Source organism: Oncorhynchus kisutch, linkage group LG17 (assembly GCF_002021735.2).
Source record: "Oncorhynchus kisutch isolate 150728-3 linkage group LG17, Okis_V2, whole genome shotgun sequence".
NCBI lineage: Eukaryota > Metazoa > Chordata > Actinopteri > Salmoniformes > Salmonidae > Oncorhynchus > Oncorhynchus kisutch.
The window spans coordinates 59,568,694-59,593,077 of NC_034190.2; the positions used below are offsets into that span (position 1 = coordinate 59,568,694).

Consider the following 24,384-nt stretch of genomic DNA (forward strand, 5'->3'; position numbering starts at 1 on the left):
ATCACTGCTCTCAACAGGGACAGAATTATCAAATGCTCAAAGAATACACAAATAATAGTTGCTGTTTTCTAACTGCAGGCATAGGAGAGAGAACATTTGGAGTGGTGCAGCGACCGGTCATCAACAACTATAAAGAACACAATCCCACAAAATGTGTGATTGTCGTTTGTCTCACATGTCCTTGTTTCAGCATATTAGGTTTACACACAATATGAACTCAGCAGGTGTTCGAACAGAGGTGTTGAGCTATACGTAAGGGAGACATACTGACAACTGTAGAAACACGAGCGCAAATATAACTTCAGATCCACCTTCTATTCTCTATAAGTTAGGGAAACAAGTTGCTCTTACTTTCCGAAATGACAAATCACCAAACAGATTAGACATGGAATACATTTTACAGCCATTTTTATTGACACTGCATGAATATCATTTAGCTGGAGAAACAGTTGACAAATGCATACATCTGAAGGAAAGGAATAGTCCACTGGGGAAGCAGTCGAGTGCTGGGTTGTATATTTGACCATTTAATAGAACCCTGAATGATTATATCTGTTAGTAGTTATGAGGACTTTGCTGCAGCTGAGTTTGGCAATTCAAACATTTAAGTAAAAGGGGAGAGGATTGTTTAAATAAAGCACACAATCTTTAATGTATTGGAAAAAGTGCAGAGTGTACTTATCTACAGTATCACCTATTATACCCAATATACTCATCTGAATCAAAGTCCATTTTGTCTCCAATGGGTGTCTGGGTGTTCAAAGAAAGTTCCGGGAACACATCCGCCAAACATGCCTATGGTACATTACTGTATAAACTTAGCATTACACAGATTACTGCTATAAAAAAAAAGATAATTTAAAAATGTTAAAGATAAAAGTAATGTTAAATGATATTAACTAGTGATGCACATTTATATCCTTCTTAATTTCAGGCAGATATGTAGACAGGAGATAAGACTCTTGGGGGGGGGGGGGGGGGTTTCCTAAAGTTTTCACTGAGGTCTGAAGTCTGACCTCAGGTCTGAAGTAAAAACATCCTCAAATAAGGGAAACTTGTCTCAAAGTGTGAAAGGCTAACACCAGTACACACGTTCACGTCCACTTAAACGATCCCACATTTCATCTGCCAAGCTACTGTTGATCAGTCACGTTGAGAAATCACTTCAAATAATACATTTGCTAAATTAGTCAAAGGCAAACGAAGAGCCCAACTTCACATGATCCAAGCTACCCTCATCTGGACCGTCACTCCAGTACACTTGGCCAGTTCTTCTTATAAAAACGGTAATGGCCGGGTAACGACGCCAGATAATTATTTGTGAGGAGTTTCCAGTCCATGTGAAACTCAGAGACCATTCTGATGAGCTTGGCCAGAGGGAATGGAAGTTTCACTCAGACTACCAACACTGCTGTTAGACCTGCTGTTAGACTGCTGTTAGACCTTAGCCAGGGGGAGATTAGTTCTCAAACTAATTAATCCTCCCAAAGAGAATCCTCTGTTTCTTAGTGCATCTATAATCTCATATCTTAACAACATATCAAAGTGGAGTTAAGCCGGAATTACATCCACAAATCTATCCATGGGGGGGGGGGGTAATTGGGGATAGAGAAAGCAGCCAAAGTGACATTTGAAAGCGGGGCACAAAGCAGGCATCTAGCCAGTTCCTGGACAGCCTATTCAAGTTGACAGCAGATGCTCAAGCAGCCAAGGCCTCATCCTCTGCTGCAGTCACAGCCCTGGTGCTGGGTGCAAACTAAAAGAGCACAGAGATCTAACCCAGTGAGTCGAGACACCGGTGGTTTGGTCCAGTCCGCAATGCTAGTCAGACGATAGGCTATGCAATCTATTGAGGTTTTTGTCTAATTACTGTACTTTAGGATACTTGCTATTTTCCCAGACATATTCAACTGGACACAGCATCTATAATCTATGCCGGATGGAAATCTTTGACAATAATTTTGCTTCATATGCAATACTTCTAACTCCGAGACCGATAAATTACTACAGTTGATTTTTCATATTCATATATACAGGATTCATACAAAAAAACAAAAAAAAAAAGAGTTGCAGAGTTTGAAGTTTAGCGAAATTAATACGAGTACAGGCAAAACACAACAGCTTAAGCCTCTCTGTATGAGTAAGCAGAATGTCTCTTGTTATTCACGACATTAAACAATCTCTTGAAGATGTGAACCAGTAATGCACTGTCCTAGAGATTTCCTGGCATCCTGGTTCCTGCCAGCGTTGCATTCTTCAGAGCACACCAGTGTGTGTGTGTGTGTGTGTGGGGGGGGGGGGGCAGAAAGAGCAGACAGAGCAGCCTGTCATAGAAGTCAGGCCACAATATGCTATTTTTCTCAAGAGTTACAGAAAGAACCAAGACATGTTACAATAAGTACATTCAGTTGTAAAGCAGTTGCAAAATAACTAACCCCCCCCTTCCCCTCTCTCCATTTCTCTGCGTTCCCGGCCAGAAGTTCAGTCAGTCAGCATGGATGAGTAGTGTTCTCTTATTAGCCACAGAAACAGGTGATGAGAGAGTGAAGGAGAAGTGCTGGTCGGCGGGACTGGGTCCAGTCTTTTAGCCCATGGCTGAGCCAGCTCCATAACTTGAGTCTTTACTTAAACGGACAATCTCCTGAGACAGAACTTCAAGATCCTAAAAAAAAGACAAAAACATAAATTGCTATTTTAATACCACAAAGCTGGGTACAAACAACAACCTCTGCTAATTTCAGGCAGCTTCATATCTAACTGCAAGACATTTCTTTCATCATGCATCCTCTTCCATTCTGATGTACTTCAGCTACGGACTACTGAACTTCAGAGAGTTGATTCAAGGTGTTGGGAAAGAACTGTAACAGTGACAATTATAGCGTGGAGGGTGCGGGGGAGCCATTAGACAGACGGACTCGGGTTCAGCTGCAATCTCCTCCCATAAAAAGCCAACGTTCCTATCCTCTGTGTGCTCACTAAAGCAAGAGCCATGAAATATTAACAGGCCTGTTTGTTTCTGGGCTGGCGGCCCCAACAGGCACTAAATATTCATGAGCTCGCTGCCCGCCGCTGCCCCTGGAATCCAGAGAGAAGATGGGGGCAACCAGGAGCCTGCCTGCCCATCTGCAGGTTCACCAGTAGTGAACACAACCGTCTTGCAATTCCGCCATGGCGCCCTGTCATTCTGCTCTGGTGGGCTGTGACACTGCTTCATCATGTTCTAGTGCATGATTAGGAGCCCATGCCTGAAGGGCTGCTTGGTAGCAGGAGGGAGGGAAGGGGGTGGGTGGAAAGGCATGAGCAGAGGAGGAGAGGGATGGGGGCAGCTACACATGGTTGCTCTCCCCTTGAGCACCCTCTTATCTGTTTAAATCAGATCAAGATTTTTCTCATTTAAATTTGGATAAAAGCAAACCGTTATGTTGCTGTTAACAAGCATGGTACAACTGCCACCAGCGTTGGGATGCTCATGTCAGAGCCTGCAGCCACTTCTTCCATCTGCCATGTAAAGGCTTTGTGACTGAATGACAACTCTCCATGTCTCATTCTTGGATGAGTCATTTTGAATACAGTCTATCCCGTGGCATATTTTTGGGCACTGTAATTGAGCTCCTATCTGCATAAAACCAATGCATGAAGTTCTCAGAAAATGTATCATGCATACATTATTTTATTTTACGATGACAACGTCAAAGAGGATCATCGGCATGGCTGTCTATAAATAAAATAAGTGTATATTTCTTCATTTTGGATATCGAAGAGGACTACAACAGAATTTCAGGCTAGCTTTATTTTTACGCAGAGCCAGAGTGCCTGCAAGTCCTATCCAAGATTTCTCGGGTGTCTTCCAAGCCAAAGTTTAAGCCGGGTGTTTGTGTAACCTACAACTCCCCATGGGCACGCAGCACTCCTACACACCACACAGCCAAGGATCCAGACTGTCTCCAAGACTGACTTCAGCACTACACCCCCTCACTGTAGCTAACCAGCTTACACACACACACACACACACACACACAAAATATTAAACACAGACATCTCACAGTATTCCTGATGCAACACTAAACAGAGCAGGGTCAGTTACCACTCAGTAAGGACAGTGGAAAGAGCCCTCCCCCCATTACTTCACCACAGTTCGTCAAAAAGGCCAGGAGACATTTGATAGGTTCGTGTTCTGAGGTAAAAATCTGCATGAAGATAGAAACACCACACTGTAATCCCATCAAACACATGAGACTGCGCCACCATGCTTTGCTTGGAGGAGACCCATTTCTATTTCTGCATAGAAAACCATTTGAACATTAAGGAGCGCCCACGCCTTGGCCTGTGATGAATACTCCCCCCCCCATGATGCGCTAGTCTCAGAGCTGGACGACAGCAGCACACAGGCAGGCATGCCACCTACACACGCACAGTCACACTGACTACACACACATCACCCAGTCAGTGGTCATTGGTATGGATCCCCACACTTTAACTACAGGCCCCAGGGATGTCCACAGGTTCTGAACCACTTAAAAACACATCCAATGTGTTTACGGAACACAAACCATTTAATTCACTAGCATGACCACCACCCTCAACAGTTTCCCCAACCCCGCCTACCTTCGTAGTGTACAGCAGCCTACCTTCTGTAGATGCATGTTCTTTGTCAGCTGTTCCTCCAACATGTTCTGCAGCTTCTTGTTCATCTCACGCAAGTTCTCGTCCCCAGGCTTCACCAGGTCCCGGAGCACAGAGCCCAGACCATGTCCATGGCCCCCCACCTGGCCCCCGTGATTGGCCACCGCCACCGCACCATGTGCACCATGTGCTGCAGGGGAGAGAGGGAACAAATCATACCAACTTCCGGCATGCTTCATTAAACTAGAGTGTTTGACAAACCCAGGGAAAAACCTAGGGCCCTAGTTATAACTGGCCCATGAATTATATCTAATGAACATTGTTATTTGTAACAAGACGCATGCAATTCTTTCAATGTGAATTATTGTTGTATCAATGTTTAATGGGTTACAGGAATTGAGCAGGACTTCTCTAATCCACATTATCTAATGAAATTGTATGTCTCTAGTAAAAATAGAATTGTTTGCTGTACAGTGCCTTCATAAAAAGTATTCATACCCCTAGACTTATTACACAGGTTGTGCTATAGCCTGAATTCAAAACCGATTAAATATGTTTTTCCTCACCCATCGACACACAATACCCCATAATGAGAACGTGAAAACATGATTAAAAAAAACATGTATTGAAAATGAAATACAGAAACCTCACATTTACATAAGTATTAATTCCCCTCAGTCATGTTAGAATCACCTTTGGCAGCGATTACAGCTGTGAGTATTTCTGGGCAAGTCAAAAGAGCTTTGCACACCTGGATTGTACAATATTTCTCAATTATTCTTTTAACTATTCATGCTCTGTCAAATTGGTGTTAATCATTGCTAGACAACCATTTAAGTCTTGCCATAGATTTAAGCCCATTTAAGTCCAAACTAACACGGCCACTCAGGAACATTCATTGTCTTCTTGGTAAGCAACTCCAGTGTAGATTTGGCCTTGTGTTTTAGATTGTCCTGCTGAAAGGTGAATTAATCTCCCAGTGTCTGGTGGAAAGCAGACAACTAGGTTCTCCTCTAGGATTTTACCTGTGCTTAGCGCCATTCCATTTATTTTTATCATGAAAAACTCCAACGTCCATAACAATTACAAGCATTCCCATAACATGATGCAACCACCCCTATGCTTGAAAATATGGGTGGTGGTAATCTAATGTGTTGTATTGGATTTGCTCCAAACATAACTTTTTGTCCTGAATACAACAGTGTTAATTACTTTGCCACATTACTTTAGTTCCTTCTTGCAAACAGGATGCATGTGTTGGAATATTTTTTTATTCTGTACAGGCTTCCTTTTCACCATGTCAACTAGGTTAGTATTGTGGACAAACTACAATGTTGATCCATCCTCAGTTCTCCCCCATCACAGCCAATAAACTGTTTTAAAGTCACAAAATCCCTGAGCGGTTTCCTTCCTCTCCGGCAACAGATCTAGGAAGGAAGCCTGTATCTTTGTAGTAACTGGGTGTATTGATACACCATCCAAAGTGTAATTAATAACTTCACCATTCTCAAAGGGATATTCAATGTCTGCTTTGTCTACAAATAGGTGACCTTTTTTGAAAGGCATTGGAAAACCTCCTTGGTCTTTGTGGTTTCTTTCTATCATTGCTTTAATACAGTACAGAAATGCTACGGTCCTAACTTCTTTTAAAAGTCACCCTTATATTCATGTGATTGTTTAAAGAAATTAACTTAATTGACAAATTAAAAGAAAATATAAAACAAACCTCTAAAGCTATACATGAACATAGCCTAGATATACTTATCTCCAAACCAATCTCTTCTTCTGGGACTAGCGCTGAGTGCAGTGAGGGGAGACTCAGTTGACTCAGAGCAGAATAACATAACCCAAACTGACATCTGCAACACCGGCTCGCTGATGCTGAAAGCCAGGCTGAGATCACAGCTGGAAGATAGACATTCTCAACTCCCTTTAACCAATGATACCTCTAGTCAGGGGCGGCAGGTAGCCTAGCAGTTAAGAGGGTTCGACCAGTAACCGAAAGGAGTTGACTAGGTGAAAAATCGGTCTGTGTCCTTGAGCAAGGCACTTAACCCGAATTACTCCTGTAAGTCGTTCTCGGGTTAGCTAAAATGTAGTCAATTAGTTATTCTACTTTGCCCTGGTATGGGAAGAATTCTACAGACATCTCCCTAATAGGTGACAATTTCTTTTCTTATCTTGAATCATGGAAACCTTCCAGGTCTTTCTTCCCCTAAGAGCAGTGTGCTGCAGAAGTGCACTGATATGCCAACATGGCTGAACAGTAATGTTACTAATCTAAGTGGTCCTGCTGCTACTGAACTGCTGAAGCAACACAGTGAGCCGTGGCTGGCTGCCACCACACAGCTACTACAACTGCAGCCCTGCCTGCTGCCAGAGTCACTACAACTAACTGCAGCTCCCACAGGATCACAGTGTGCTAAGTGGAAACACTGACAGGAAAAATACAGGCTAGATCTATAGAAATGTAGCCCTGCCTGTTTAAAGTGTATGCGTCATTTCTTGTAATGTACCCCCTCGTCCATTACAGGTGTCATTCCCAGTGATGAATCGCTCATTTGCAAGAGAGTTACAATGCTCACTTAAAAACAACTTCATCATTATAAACGACTTTGTGCAGAGCAATCCCAAGACAAGTTTTCCATTAAACAAGTTCAGAAAATAGAATAACCATCAAGTAATTTGACAACACATTTCCCAAGTCTTAACCTATTGTTATTAATTACAACCTATAAACGTCAACTTGAAGGCTGCTTTATAACGGACTCATATCCTAACATTCTTGAAGGTTGTGAAGTTCATGGAGTTCTCCATGCAGAACAAACAGTGTTGGATGAAAAGGTTAGAGGCTACGTCACAGTGGGAGCAGCCGTGTACAATACTAGGCGAGAGGCAGGGGTTACAGACTGCAGCAGTAGGAAACTTACCCAAGCTGACTTCTCCAGCAGGGAAGAGCACTTAGCCAGGAGAGGAAGCTCATCTACAAATAAACTCCCTGTCCAACTCCACACATGACTGCGGCATTGTACCTGACTGCTCAATTAACCAACTCCCACAATCCCTTCTACACTCTCCATCACCAGACTGCAGTCTTACACATCACGTCAAGACACTTCCTCCATTACACTAACTGATAGATAGAGATAGATAGAGAAATGAAGTAGAACAGAGTGCCAGTGTGCTCCTCCACAGAAGCCCAATGAACTGATTCAGAGATGGTTCATCAACATGCTGGTAACGTGTGGAGAGTTTGTGAATCATTATCCATCAAGCCCTTTCATAAGATCTCAGTGAACAAAATCAGCTGAGGAAAGCAGGTTGGAACCATTTGAAAAAGGATTAATCAAAGAACTGTCACTGTGCACACCACCAGTTTACAGCAGCACAAGTGTTTACATTACCATTAGCTACAAGAACATGATGTGGTGTCATTTAGTTGCTGATGGGACTATGTTATGACGCAAGGTGCAGCAGAGCAGACAGACAGACAGCAGCAGGCTGTGTTGACCAGGTAGGCAGTCTGGCAGGCACTGTAACATTACTGTGTGCGCCTCCCATCTCACCAGCAGGGCTGAGGTCTCAGTCGGCTGCTGCATTATTGAATATGTGCTGGGTTCACTCAGGCATGTCTGCACCCTGAATCATTTAAATCCTGCTAATGTCAGCTCTCATCTAGCACCGTGTCCTACTGCCTGCTTTCTGGAGGCTAGGCCCTTCATTTTTCCACAGCCTTCTCTGCGGATCTCTCGGATGCTGTTATGGGTGGGAGGGGGGGGGGGGGGGGGGGGTAAAGGTTATTTACCAAAGATATTTGCCACTGCTGTCCCACCCGGTCTCCTGATGTTGAACCAAGAAATAGCTGCACTAACATTACACAGTATGTCTGGCTGTAAATAATGGCCATTGTATGATCATTCTAGGGATGCGAAGGTGCATAAAGATGGCGGCCCCCATGTACTTTATACAAATGCCTTGTTTGCTAAGTGTCACAAAACACCCTCATAAAATGCCTCAAAATATATCAAGTCATGTTCACGAGCAACCTTGTAAAATGTTTACACAATGCAGTATTTGAATAGACTAAAATACTGCCATCACTCCAGCTAAATGAAAACATGCAACTAGCCAGTAGCAATGTAAGCAAGAACCCCCTCCCCCGAAAATAACTAAAAGTTGTGCTAGCTCTCATATCTCACACCTATTTTCCCTTTAAAAATATCAGATAAAGATTTTTTTTTCTTCTTCACCCTTCTGTTTACGCAGTCTGACAAGCCCAGACAACTGGAGACCTTCAGCTTTTATAGCACAACATTTACAATTAGAAGAAACTGTCCATAATGGAATCTAGCCTGGCATTAAAATGTTAAATCAGTCAGTCATGAAATGAAAACAGGAGGAGAGCACACAGACAGTGGTAGAAGGGAAAGCTCTTCTCTTATAAGCAGGGGATAAGAAGTCTAACCAACTTCCTCTAAATGGGGATGACTGTGTGAAACACAGTAATTACCATCATCTTGTGGTTCTAAACAAAGGTTGTTACAGAGGCACAGGATGTACTACACATCCTACCTCCACCCCTCTAAACTGGCATCAGTGTGTGTGTGTCCTAAATAGTGTTGTCACAATAACAGAATTTTTGCTTCGATACCAGGTTTAGTATGAAGATACCAAAACAATACCCTGGGGTGGGTGGGTGGGGGGCATTAGCCTGTCGCAGAATGGCACTTAGTCCAGACAGATATTGAGTTCAATATAATTACATTACATTTTTGTATGCATTAATGAATCAAATTATACAATCAATTTGACATTGGTAAAAAAAAACTAAAACTAATCTCTAATGATACACTGGGCAACTCAATATGTAGCCTATGCACAATACAGATGAATGTATGTTCAATAAGTGTGTGCATGCATCAAGTTGTTGAGCTTGTTTTGGCTGATTTCATGGGGCTACAGATGAAGAGAGAAAAATATATGTTTCCCTTCCATTTGAGACTTATTTTATTGTACTGATTAGCATAGAAGAAGCAATCTCTTACATGATAAAAGTGCTGTCGAAGACCCGTGACCTCATTAACACACCGCTTCAGCAAAGGCGGTGCAGTATGACGATAGGCAGAAACTGCTTCTCCAATAGAAATCCTGAGCACACTTGGAAGAGATGTGATGTCGACATTGGCTAGCTAAGCTCACGCATAGAAACGCATTGGGTCTAACAGTTGTCTCGCGTCGAATTGAATCAAACCCCGGCCTGGTCTGTTTCGAAAACGTTCTCGGAAGTCTTGCGATTTCACCCCTACCTTACCTGACACCCTAGACCCACTTCAACTTGCTTACCACCCCAATAGATCCACAGACGATGCAGTCGCCATTGCACTGCACAATCTCATCTGGACAAGAGGAATACCCATGTAAGAAAGCTGTTCATTGACTATACCTCAGCCTTCAACACCATGGTACCTTCCAAGCTCATCATTAAGCTCGGGGCCCTGGGTCTGAACCCCGACTAAGTGAACGAATAAAGTTTTTGGTCACAATCAGTTTTGAAATCAGCAATATTTTGCATATCACAAACAAGGTACTAGGGGTAGTGAACTGATCTCAGCTTCAGCAGTAAGCGAGCAAGGAAAGTTAGCCTACTAAGTTGGATGCTACCGGTATCTTCCTGCACCGTCAAGTGTTATATCCTGTAATGGACATTGCGAACAGTAATTAACAGTTACAACATTGCTACATGGCGTGTTGCATTATTCAAGTGTGTCAACTTCTGTGCAGCATAAGTGGTGACACAGCCCAGACTCCCAGTGAGTGCAGTGGTTTTTCAGAACAGAATAGAGCTGGCAATGACTAAAGTGGAGCAGCCGCGGTAAGCTCGCTCTATAAGGGGACATCGGCGCTGCGCTGATAGACTTGATCCTCAAATCAGTAGATAACGTGAGACACATTTTACAGAAATACCGAAGGGTAAACATACATAAAAGTACCAAAGTTTCAGTAAACCATGCAACACTCATGTCACATCTCTTGTCTACTACATCCTAAAACATACTGTAATAATTGTACTACATACTATTTAGAATGTACTATTTAGTGAAAATTCATGCAGTAAGCCACAAATCTCAACATACGCCATACGTTCATTTTTGGTGCAGCCCATCCCCTTCTTTGAATATCAGCTGTTGTCAAACACACGTGGGTCTGGAAAGATGATCATCTTCCTCCAGAGCAGCAAATTTTACTAGATGAAAAGCCCAAATGGAGTATGACATCCTGGCATTTAAAGCATACTACATTTTCGAAATGTCATACCATAACACTACATTCTTTTACTTTTAGATTTGTGTATTGTTAGATTCGACTACACCGTTGGAGCTAGGAAGCATTTCTCTACACCCGCAATAACATCTGAGAAATATTGATTTGATGTTGTCATTTTCGCATACCCAAAATGCCTACTATTTAGAACCCAAGTACGGCTATTAGGACATAGCCAGTGTCAAGGAGCATGTACCAAGCACTGTGGAAAGAGATTAGGGCCTTTGGAAGACTATTTCTTTATTAAACCTCCACTCAGCGCTGAGACAGAAAGCACTACGGACCATGGAACTTCTATAGTAGGCCTAATGGAAGTAAACATAGATTGGCATGTTTTTACACTACTTCATTGCATTATATCCCATGAAAAATCTGCTATGATCTAAGCCTGTTCATATTCAAGCCATTCAATTTTATTTTTGCAGTCTTTCCTTTGGCAAAAAAAGAAAAAAAAAGAAATCCCTATTGAAAGACAAGTTGCTTTGAGAAACTTTTATCTGCTGTGATTGAGCCTTTCTTTTTATGGAGTTTTGAAACACTAGACTACTGCAGTATTGCTGAAGTCACAGATCATCCCTCTCCATTGCCGGTGGTTTAGCTTACTTTTAAAGGAATATGAAAGATGCAGTGGCCTCATGCATTCCAACAGCGCACCAGTTCCAAAACAAACAATTCCCCATTTCTCTCGCTCCCTCTCTTTGAGATTCCTTTAACTGGGTTATAGGAGGAGGCACGGAAAGGGCACATTAGACAAATAAAAACATATTTTCAATATGAGAGCTAACTGTTCAAAGTTAAGCTTTAAACGTTGCATTGTTTTAGAACAGTGTGGCGTAAACACATTCCTAGGTTCAGAAAGGCTTTCCCTTCCAGAAACTGTGTACTCTGTATGCCTTGGCCTATATGAAAGTCTTATTAATTCAATCATTGTAGTAGTTACAGCTAAGGGCACTGCATCTACAAAGAAAAAGCTAATGCTACGTCAAAGTTAATGGTTTCATATCGGATAGGACCAATACGACATATGAGGGTTAACGAGCGTTTTATTCAAGAGTGAACTGCCTCAAATATTTTTTTTAAATAGTGCTTTCCTAAAAAGGCATACACTTGAGGGTGCCCTTTGAGTGCAGTGCAGCCCTATCCCGAAAGCCTGATGATATCAGTGAGCTTGAGTGCCTGCATGCTCACGAGGAAGGCAGTCAGACAGAGACACAAGTCTGAGCACTTCAGACAAGTCCAGGTACTGAAACTGGGTCAGTCTCCATTCCAAAGCTTACGATACATTTCATAGCCCATCTACATCGGTTTAACGTGAAATATCGCTATAGTTTACATTTTGGATCTGCAAAATCAGCTATTTTGATTTGAGTTTCTGAAACTTTGTCTTTACTCGTGTCTAAACACCACAGCTAGCATGCTTATAGTAAATGCATTACTCACAGTGCTAATCCTAAGGTAATCATATTTCATTCTAGTTTGTTTTGTAAACTCTGCCAGTTCCATATGGTAATGGGGTTCCAATTATCACCAAACTATAAATCATGCCTCATGGATTAGCATAGAAGCAGGATAATATGGAGGGGACATTATGTGCTAATCTGGTTGAGGAGAGCAGCAGAACAGGTTGCAGAGGAATCTTAAAAACACAGCCAGCCAAAACACCCCAATCTTTAAAGAGAAACTCATAAAATGTTAAGCAGAGCCCACAGCTCAGATCATAGAGTTATTAGATTGAACTAAGTGTACCTGAGCGCTCCAATAGCGGCAAACTTAAAATAGAATTATTATAAATAGCACCGGTGAAACATTTACGAGTGGATTATAAAAGCAAGACAGTGAAACAGGTTCAAATGTAATAATAGAATTGAATAAGTTCCCTACTGTGAAAGAGTGGGACAGTGTCTATTTATGCAAGCTGTTAGCATAGGTTATTTTCAGTAAAATACTGTTTCTATATTGAACAAAAATATTTGAAAAAAACTGCAAAATCTGTGTTACAATTCATATAATGAAATCAGTCAATTTTAATTAATTAATTAGGGCCTAACCTATGGATTTCACATGACTGGGCAGGGGAACAGCCATTGGGAAGCCAGGCCCAGGCAATCAGAATGAGTTTTTCCTCAAAAAAAGGGCTTTATTACAGACAGAAATACTTCTCAGCAGCACCCCAACTCAGACAATCCCGCAGGTGAAGAAGCCAGATGTGGAGGTCCCAGGCCGGCGTGGTTACACATGGTCGTAGGTTGTGAGGCTGGTTGGATGTAAATGACGTTGGAGGTGGCTTATGGTAGGGAAATTAACATTAAATTATCTGGCAACAGCTCTGATGGATATTTCTGTAATCAGCATGGCAATTACATGCTCCCTCAATTTGAGACATCTGGGACCTCCCGAGTAGCGCAGTGGTAGCTATGCCACTAGAGATTCTGGGTTCGAGTCCAGGCTCTGTCGCAGCCGGCCGCAACCGGGAGACCCATGGAGCAGCACACAATTGGTCCAGCGTCGTCGGGATAGGCGAGGGCCTGGCCGGCAGGGATGTCCATGTCCCATCACACACTAGCAACTCCTGTGGCGGACCGGGCACAGTGCACACTGACACGTTCGCCAGATGTACTGTGTTTACTCCGACACATTGATGCGACTGGCTTCCGGGTTATAACATTTGAGATGTCTTTTACATTGTGTTATGTGACAAAACTGTACATTTTAGAGTGACCTTTTATTGTCCCCAGCACAAGGTGCACCTGTGTAATGATCATGCTGTTTAATCAGCTTCTTGATGTGCCATATCTGTCAGGTGGATGGATTATCTTGGCAAAAGGAGATATGCTCACTAACAGGGAAGTAAACAAATGTGTGCACCGAACTTGAGAAATAAGCTTTTGGTGCTTATGGAAAATTTCTGGGATCTTTTATTTCAGCTCATGAAACATGGGACCAACACTTTACAACACTTTGTGTTTATATTTTTGTTCAGTATAGTTTTACCCTCAAGACATGAAACAAGATGTACTGGAATAATAGAGAGTCAACTCATCTTTGAGTGTTCTCTGGTTTTGGTTCAACATTCAACCTCACAAATCTTGTAGAGGTCGAGTCCCCCTCAGGACAGTTGAGCTAACGTAGGCTAATGCAATTAGCATGAGGCTGTAAGTAACAAGAACATTTCCCAGGACATAGACATATCTGATATTGGCAGAAAGCTTAAATTATTGTTAATCTAACTGCACTGTCCAATTTACAGTAGCTATTACTGTGAAATAATACCATGCTATTGTTTGAGGAGAGTGCATAATTTTGAACCTGAAAAGTTATTAATAAACCAATTAGGCACATTTGGGCAGTCTTGATACAACATTTTGAACAGAAATGCAATGGTTCATTGGATCAGTTTAAAACTTTGCACATACACTGCTGCCATCTAGTGGCCAAAATCTAAATTGTGCCTGGGCTGGAATAATACATTATGGCCTTTCTCTTGCATTTCAAAAGATGGTACAAAAAAAATGATTTTTTTTCTTTGTATTATCTTTAACCAGATTGAATGTGTTATATTCTCCTACATTAATTTCACATTTCCTTTCAAATGGTACCAAGAATATGCATATCCTTGCTTCAGGTCCTGAGCTACAGGCAGTTAGATTTGGGTATGTCATTTTAGGCGGAAATTGGAAAAAAGGGTCAGATCCATAAGAGGTTTTAAACTCACGATTCAAAATAAATTGAGCGAAGAGCGAAAGAACTCTGAACTCCCTAGGTGGGCTACATTTCAGCAGACAAAATAATCCCATTTTCAAGTAAATCTTAGATGGCTTTACACTGTACATAACAGTTCAATAGACAAACTATAATGTAGGCATACATACAGTGGGGCAAAAAAGTATTTAGTCAGCCAACAATTGTGCAAGTTCTCCCACTTTAAAAGATGAGAGGCCTGTCATTTTCATCATAGGTAAAAAAAAGTATTTCAGCATGACAATGATCCCAAACACACCGCCCGGGCAATGAAGGAGTGGCTTCGTAAGAAGCATTTCAAGGTCCTGGAGTGGACTAGCCAGTCTCCAGATCTCAACCCCATAGAAAATCTTTGGAGGGAGTTGAAAGTCTGTGTTGCCCAGCAACAGCCCCAAAACATCACTGCTCTAGAGGAGATCTGCATGGAGGAATGGGCCAAAATACCAGCAACAGTGTGTGAAAACCTTGTGAAGACTTACAGAAAACGTTTGTCCTCTGTCATTGCCAACAAAGGGTATATAACAAAGTATTGAGATAAACTTGTATTATTGACCAAATACTTATTTTCCACCATAATTTGCAAATCAATTCATTAAAAATCCTACAATGTGATTTTCTTTTCAAATTTTGTCTGTCATAGTTGAAGTGTACCTATGGTGAAAATTACAGGCCTCTCATCTTAAGTGGGAGAACTTGCACAATTGGTGGCTGACTAAATGCTTTTTTGCCCCACTGTATTCCTGTCAGTGAAAAACAAGTATCACATCTAAAGGAGGGGAAAACCAGTTCAACAAGGCAAAGAGACAGAGACAGATGGTTACCTATCCTGCTGTCCATGACATAGGTCTCGATGATGGCACTCTTCTTACAGATGTCATCAGCCATGGAGGAGCAGCTGACCTCTAGGTGTTTAACCTGCAGCATAGTAGACACACACATTAGATACACCTAAAGAGATAACCCCACAGCTGGTTTACTGAGAAAAGGGGCACCAAATGTCAACACAAAGGACCTGTCACAGCTACTAGCATGTACATCAATCATCTCTCACACCCAGAGCAGGCAGGCAGCAAGTGTGAATAGATCATATGATCTGGGGAAGAACAGCAAGGCACGAAAACAAGTAATAGCAGCAGATCCCTGTCCAGTGTAGCCATATTTTGGTGAATTTGATATAAAGTCACCAGTAAAAGATGGTTTCACAATTTAATTGGAAATAAAATCTATTCTAGTGGTCAAAAAAAGGATTAATGAATGCCCATAAATTGCAGTGAAGAACATTATCTCACAACTATCTGTCATGTCAGTTTCTTCCCAAATAATATTGACAGTTCAGGTTGATTTTTTTTATTTTTTAAATTGTGTTTGGTTTCATTTGATCTTACATTCATACTATTAAGTGTAATTTAGTTGTACAACCATACACTCCCCACCTTGTTTACTAAAATGTGTTAATTTGGCTCAACACTGCAGCATTTTTATTTGATTAAATGTTTCTTATGAAGCGACAGTATAGAAATGTTCCAGTATTCATACATATCTGATTTACCATTTAGAAATGAAAGCACGTCTCGTATCTAATACCACCATTTGAATACTTTTTCATAAATATTTGGACAAGATATTTCTGAACATTTCTACATTAATGTGGATGCTACCATGATTATGGATAATAATGATGAGTGAGAAAGAATATCACCCCAAATACTGGACCAAATACTAAACTTTAAGTGATTTTGTACAAATACTTAGAGGGGAAAAAAACTACTTACAAAAAATGGTGGGGAGTAGATACATAAAGTGCTTTCATATCCAAACGGTAATACAGATACGCATGAAAATAACCTCAAATAAATATGTTGACATACTACACTGTCGCCTCATATGAAACATGTGTTCTCAAATCCAAAATGCTGGAGTATAGAGAGAAATGTACAAATTTGATCTTAACTGTGCAAATAAATACGAAGGGGAGTGGGAAAGGAAAAACCTAGTCAGTTGCACAACTGAATGCATTCAACCGAAATGTGCCTTCCACATTTAACCCAATGTCGATTAAGCCAGGGGAGAAGTTGTTGTTGGGGGTTAACTGCAATTCTCAAGTGCAGAACAGCAGATATTTTCCATCTTGCCGGCTCAGGGATTCGAACCAGCGACCTTTCGGTTACAGGCATAACGCTCTAAACCGCTAGGCTACCTGCCACCCATGTATAGAATATATTACACAGTTTATAGTAAATGATAGCCAAGTTGAAAACGTAGTAGAACAAAGCATAAGACACATTTCCATTGTTCCCTAGTAACAGACAATACAGTTGTATTGTAAGTATGAATAGCATGCCTACCTTCTCCTCCAACATCCATTTCTCTTGCTGCACCTCAGCCAGCCTCAGGAAGAGTTCCCCAACCTCATCATCAGACAGGTCAGCAGGTCGCTGGGACTGGGGGCTGCCGCTGGCGGACTTAGAACATAGGACCAGACAACTGTTAAACGTCTGTTCCCTACATAATTCACTCAGAGAGAGTCAGACAGAGAGAAGCTATTTTGTGCATTCTGTGTAATATAATTCATTATCTCTGCATCACTGGCTCAGAGCTTGACAGCTCTAATGGTACAGGCTCATCTGTACATTGTACACAACCTAGGCAGGTCTGTTCGGGACAGAACTGGAATACATTATGTTTTAAGTGGAAACGATTGGAGAATTCTAAATTGTTTTCTTCAGAGAGTTCTCGCAGTCTTTCCCACACCTTTTCCTCAACAATCCACCTCCCCTGCAAAGAAAAACATTCAGGACATGTGTTTATTCAAAGGGCTATAATAATAGTATCTACGCTATTTATAGGCTATTAACAGCAGCACATAAAAGTGAAACGCATGTGAGCTCCCTGTTGAGCTGCCTGTCATAGCTGTGGTTGGTGAAAGTTCAGACTCATCTCTGCCTCAGAATGTACAGTTTGTACTCTTGGCAGTTAAAAATGCAATGTAAAAGGTGATGTGTTGATGCAGACGACCTCATTGGTTCTCTTTGTGGTTCCCTTACATCAAATAATGTATTTTTTCCTATGTGGCTTACGCTGTTCTGTTGACTACAAAATGTATATTCAACATTCACATTCTGATTATCACCAATCTTGTCAACACTGCATACTATTGCTTTAACAAACATTGTATGTGCTTTGGCCAGGTTCTTGCTGTCCTGTTGTGACTCTAGCTGACTGGTGTAGTGTACCTTGTTGGTGCTCTGTGCAGACTGGTGTAGTGTACCTTGTTGGTGCTCTGTGCAGACTGGTGTAGTGTACCTTGTTGGTGCTCTGTGCAGACTGGTGTAGTGTACCTTGTTGGTGCTTTGTGCTGACTGGTGTAGTGTACCTTGTTGGTGCTCTGTGCAGAGGCGCCCTCCTTCATGATCTCCCCATAGCTGAAGGAGGAGACACTGCTGCTATCTCCCCTCTGCTGCGTACGATTAGGAGAGCTGATCTCTGACAACACCAGCTCCTCCAGGCCTGGAAACAGACACATACTCAATCGAGCAGTCTTGCTAAGGAATTACATCAGAAGTAAAATGTTCTAAGTGTGGAAAAAAGTTGTTCTAACGTCAGACACCTTTTGGCATTTTCTTGACGTGGTTAATATGACTTTTCAGGCCATATCAAAGCAAGGACACACCTTCAACCCTCTTAAGTCTGGCAGTTTTTCAAACGCAGCATTCCAATCATCCCAATGATAACTACAGAACATTGTCAACTAACAACATCCATTGTGTGTTTCTGATGGGGAAACACACACTAATTAAGTTAGGACCGATTGCATTGTGCATAGAGGGAAACCTCAGTCCATAAGCACTGATGGATTCCCTATAGTAAACTAAAGGCTAATGTAGGAAGAACTCCTGTCTTTGCAGGGATATAGGTATCTACCTTTAAGGCCCCCACTGATGTGCACTAACTTTGGACAAAGATAAAAGCTCCCCGACTTTAAAATGTCTGATTCTCAACTTTCTGTAGAGCAACCATTAAACATTTAAAAGGACCCCTAGTAAATTATACATGGCCCAAAAGAGGATTTCCCTGGCATCACCAACAACCTACAGCCAGGAAACAAGAGTATGCATTGCTCTGTGGCACATTTTAAGAAGGGGCGGGGGGCACCATAAAATATTAAAGAGGTCTGCATTTTGTTGAAGGTTTGATTGGGGTGGGGGGGTCCCCACAGGAGTAAATGTTTTCAAGATGCCATACACATCACTGAGAAACCTACAGGTACAGCAGTAAGAGGGTTATTTTTCTGTTAGAATCTTTGGTTGCCACATGTGATTTCAAATCAAATTGTATTGGTCACATACACATGGTTAGCAGATGTTAATGCAAGTGTAGAAAAATGATTGTGCTTCTAGTTCCGACCGTGCAGTAATATCTAACAATTTCACAACAGCTACCTTATAGACACACAAGTGTAAAGGAATGAATAAGAATATGTACATATAAATATATGGATGAGTGATGGCCGTGCAGCATAGGCAAGATGCAGTAGATGGTATAGAATACAGTATATACATATGAGATGAGTAATGTAGGGTATGTAAATATTATATAAAGTGGCATTGCTTAAAGTGACTAGTGATACATTTATTACATCCCATTTTTAATTATTAAAGTGGCTAGAGATTTGAGTCAGTATGTTGGCAGCAGCCACTCAATGGCTGTTTAACAGTCTGATGGCCTTGAGATAGAAGCTGTTTTTCAGTCTCTCGGTCCCAGCTTTGATGCACCTGTACTGACCTCGCCTTCTGGATGATAGCGGGGTGAACAGGCAGTTACTCGGGTGGTTGTTGTCATTGATCTTTTTGGCCTTCCTGTGACATCGGGTGGTTTAGGTGTCATGGAGGGCAGGTAGTTTGCCCCCGGTGATGCTTTGTGCAGACCTCACTACCCTCTGGAGAGCCTTAAGGTTGTGGGCAGAGTTGCCGTAACAGGCAGTGATACAGCCCGACAGGATGCTCTTGATTGTACATCTGTAAAAGTTTGAGTGATTTCGGTGGCAAGTCAAATTTCTTTAGCCTCCTGAGGTTGAAGAGGCGCTGTTGCGCCTTCTTCACCACGCCGTCTGTGTGGGTGGACAATTTCAGTTTGTCCGTGATGTGTACGCAGAGGAACTTAAAACGTTCCACCTTCTCCACTACTGTCCCGTCGATGTGGATAGGGGGGTGCTCCCTCTGCCGTTTCCTGAAGTCCACGATCATCTCCTTTGTTTTGTTGATGTTGAGTGAGAGGTTGTTTTCCTGACACCACACTCCGAGGGCCCTCACCTCCTCTCTGTAGGCCGTCTCGTCGTTGTTGGTAATCAAGCCTACCACTGTAGTGTCGTCTGCAAACTTGATGATTGAGTTGGAGGCGTGCATGGCCACACAGTCATGGGTGAACAGGGAGTACAGGAGAGGGCTGAGAACACACCCTTGTGGGACCCAAGTGTTGAGGATCAGTAGGGTAAAGATGTTGTTTCCTACCCTTACACGCTGGGTTTGGCCCGTCAGAAAGTACAGGACCCAGTTGCACAGGGCGGAGTCGAGACCCAGGGTCTCAAGCTTAATGACGAGTTTGGAGGGTACTATGGTGTAAATGCTGAGCTGTAATCGATGAACAGCATTCTTACATAGGTATTCCTCTTGTCGAGATGGGTTAGGGCAGTGGGCAGTGTGATTGCGTCGGACGTATTGGGGCGGTAAGCAAATTGGAGTGGGTCTAGGGTGTCAGGTAGAGTGGAGGTGATATGATCCATGACTAGTCTCTCAGAGCACAAAATAATGACAGAAGTGAGTGCTACGGGGAGATAGCCGTTTAGCTCAGTTACCTTAGCTTTCTTGGGAACAGGAACAATGGTGGCCCTCTTGAAGCATGTGGGAACAGCAGACTGGGATAGGGATTGATTGAATATGTCCATAAACACACCAGCCAGATGGTCTGTGTATACTCTGAGGATGCGGCTAGAGATGCAGTCTGGGCCGGCAGCCTTGCGAGGGTTAACACGTTTAAATGTTTCTCACGTTGGCCGCGGTGAAGGAGAGCCCGCAGGTTTTGGTAGCGCGCCGTGTCAATGGCACTGTATTGTCCTCAAAGAGATCAAAAGAAGTTGTTTAAATTTGTCTGGGAGCAAGACTGTGTCCGCGATGGGGCTGGTTTTCTTTTTGTAATCCGTGATTGACTGTAGACCCTGACACATACATCTCATGTCTGAGTCGTTGAATTGCCACTCTACTTTCACTATACTGATGCTTAGCTTGTTTGATTGCCATGCAGAGGGAATAGCTACAGTGTTTGTATTCGGTCATGTTTCCGGTCACCTTGTCATGATTAAAATCAGTGGTTCACGCTGTCAGTTTTGCGCAAATGCTGCCATCATTCCAAGGCTTTTGGTTGGGGAAGGTTTTAATAGTAACGGTGGGTACAAAGTCACTGATGCACTTGCTAATAAACTCGCTCACCGAATCAGTGTGTACATCAAATGTTGTTGTCTGAAGCGATTCCGAACATATCCCAGTCCACGTGAAGGAAGCAATCTTGAAGCGTGGAATCCGATTAGTCGGACCAGCGTTGAACAGACCTGAGCACGGCCGTTTCCTGTTTTAGTTTCTGTCTATAGGCTGGGAGCAACAAAATTGAGTCGTGGCCAGATTTGCCGAAAGGAGGGCTTTGTATGCGTCGCGGAAGTTAGAGTAGCAATGATCCAGAATAATGCCAGCCTGGGTCGTGCATTTAATATTCTGCTAAAAATTTAGGGAGCCTTATTTTCAGATTAGCCTTCTTAAAATACCCAGCTACAATAAATGCAGCCTCGGGATATAAGGTTTCCAGTTTACATAGAGTCCAATGAAGTTCTTTCAGGGCCGTCGAGATGTCTGCTTGGTGAGGGGTGTACACAGCTGTGATTATAATCGAAGAGAATTCTCTTGGTAGGTAATGAGGTCGGCATTTGATTGTAAGGAATTCTAGGTCAGGTGAACAAAAGGACTTGAGTTCCTGTATGTTGTTATGATCACACCACGACTCGTTAATCATAAGGTATACATCCCCGCCCTTCTTCTTACCAGAGAGATGTTTGTTTCTGTCGGCGCAATGCGTGAAGAAACCGGGTGGCTGTACCGACTCTGATAACATATCCCGAGTGAGCCATGCTTCCGTGAAACAGAGAATGTTACAATCTCTGATGTCTCTCTGGAAGGCAACCATTGCTCGAATTTCATCTACCTTGTTGTCAAGAGACTGGACATTGGCGAGTAGTATACTCGGGAGCGGTGGGCGATGTGCCCGTCTACAGAGCCTGAGCAGAAGACCGCTCCGTCTGCCCCTTCTGCGGAGTCGTTGTTTTGGGTCGCCTACTGGGATCCGATCCATTGTCCTGGGTGGTGGTCAAAACAGAGGATCCGCATCGGGAAAGTCGTGTTCCTGGTCGTAATGTTGGTAAGTTGACGTCGCTCTTATATCCAATAGTTCTTCCCGGCTGTATGTAATAAGACTTAAGATTTCCTGGGGCAACAATGTAAGAAATAATAAAAAAATTACTGCCTAGTTTCCTAAGAACAGGAAGCGAGGCGACCATCTCTGTCGGCACCATCAGATATAGGGATTTATAAAGTAAAGAGCTAAATTCAGAGGACAGAAGCATGTGGTTCCTAGCCTGGCACAGAGTGCTCTACAGAAACCCAACCTAAAACCCCAAACAATGCAGATGTAGAAGCACAGTGGCTAGGAAAAACTCCCTAGAAAGGCCGGGAACCTAGGAAGAAACCTAGAGAGAAACAAGGCTATGAGGGGTGGCCAGTCCTCTTCTGTCTGTGCCAGGTGGAGATTATAACAGAACATGGCCAAGATGTTCAAAATATAAATAGATGACCAGCAGGGTCAAATAATAATAATCACAGCGGTTGTAGATTTGATTGGTTCTCAAAAGTATTTTTCTTTCCTGGGGGATTGAGACCTCATGTGGTTTGGATGAGAAAATGCAGTTATATTGGAAGGGGACAGCGCCTGAGGACTGTGTGTGGTTGTCCATGTAAGTGCTTGAGTGAGAAAGACACAGAGGAGGACCAATCAGTAAAAAAAGCACAGCCCCCTTCATTATCGACACGCATCGTGCCTACAACATCAAGCAGCCTTTCCAGACAGAGCTTGGTGTTTTCCAGACTATGTGATGCTATCATGGTAATGGGAAGGGTGTGGGATAACCACCTAGTCAGTTGGCAAGTAAATATTTTATCCTTACTAGCTTAGTAAATGAACCATCCTCTCCATATTGATATCACATTTAACTGGTTCAACAATGAGCTGTTCATCCATATACAGTTGGGTCTGAAATTATTGACACCCCTGATAAAGATAAGCAATAATGACTATAAAATAAATTACTTGTTTAACAATCATTTCGTTTTACTCAAAGGTAGTGGTTAGTATTTGGTCCCATATTCCTAGCATGCATTTCACTTCGAACCAACAACCTTTTGGTTACTGTCCCAACGCTCTTAACCGCTAAGCTACCTGCCGCACTAAAACTGCAAATGCATCCATCAAGTCTGTAGAGTCACAAGAGTGATTACCCATTTTTTTGTTGCATAAAATATAGCTCAAAATTTGAATTATTTGTATTATACAGTCATTATTGCTCATCTTTATCAAGGCTGTCAATCATTTTGGACCCCACTGTATGTATGCCCAGTACTAGAACATAATTGTCTCAAGAAAGCTAACGTACAAGCACACCATTGGTCCCAAACAATGACCATAACTAAACCTATTTCACTTCTTCAATGTATGAGGTTGGTGTACAAAGCACCTCTTTCCCCTCATTATTTCCTGTCTGTGATATGTAGAAGTATGTTTCAGATCACATGTAGCAAACCACACTGTGACATGGCAGTTTATCTGCGCTCTTGTTGATATGTAATCTGCATATTCTCTTACCTGTACTCAATGTTTCATGTCTGTGATGATGTAGGCTAACATACATTACATCATGGTTCAGTGAATGAGAGGATGTCCTTCAAAACAGTCAACCATCTCCCTCCCTCAAATGCCAATATAGAACATGTACTGGTGTATAGACTTTTGCCTGACTACATAAAATGTGTGGCGGTCAACCTGGCTTTCCGATGTCCTCTCACCTGTCCTGGTCTTGGTGTTGGTGAGGATCTCCTGTAGCCGCTCCTGTAGTTTATCAGCTCTCTTCCTCTCCAGCTGTAGCTGCCTCTTCAAGTCTTTCAGCTACAAACAGCGTTACAAAGCCCATGAGAGGAGAGTACACTACTTCATTTGAAAAATACTGCAGCATACGGGTGGTTTTCTATAGAGACAATAGTGCCAGTCTGACTCAGGGAGACAAAGGTAATCTCAGACAAGCATCAGATTAAGACATAGAAAACAATCAAATAAGATGACCCATCCTCCCCAGAAAACAATTTAGATAGCTGGCTGGAAGAAGGAACTGCAAAGCCCTCGCGACCCCTACGCCTCAGGCTAGCCCATATTCTTGCAATTATCTGCAGAGGCAGATTCTTATCATCAAGGCAGGCATCGAATAATTGGTTACAAGGGGTCAAACTGGCATATTGAAAAGGCTGCCCCGATTCCACTTCTAAAGAGCAGAGTGGGTGCAGCGTCGTGCACCGACTGCCTACCTGCCACCTGGAAGTAATCATTCAATTTCCTCTC

At 42.4% G+C, this 24,384-nt stretch overlaps 1 protein-coding gene across 5 annotated transcripts in view; it reads right to left on the reverse strand.

The window, feature by feature from the left end:
• Window positions 1-391: 391 nt before the first annotated feature.
• LOC109908012 (GRIP1-associated protein 1) overlaps window positions 392-24,384 on the reverse strand; it is a 37,060-nt gene continuing 13,067 nt past the window's right edge. For all 5 annotated transcript variants that reach the window (XM_031794203.1, XM_020506365.2, XM_020506362.2 and 2 more), the window contains 6 exons: window positions 23,838-23,937; window positions 18,056-18,189; window positions 17,028-17,144; window positions 15,504-15,597; window positions 4,629-4,813; window positions 392-2,662 (listed from right to left, as the gene is read on the reverse strand). In XM_031794203.1, coding sequence (XP_031650063.1) covers window positions 2,585-2,662; window positions 4,629-4,813; window positions 15,504-15,597; window positions 17,028-17,144; window positions 18,056-18,189; window positions 23,838-23,937 — 708 coding nt within the window. In that variant the 3' untranslated portion in view covers window positions 392-2,584. The remainder of the gene's footprint in view (window positions 2,663-4,628; window positions 4,814-15,503; window positions 15,598-17,027; window positions 17,145-18,055; window positions 18,190-23,837; window positions 23,938-24,384) is intronic.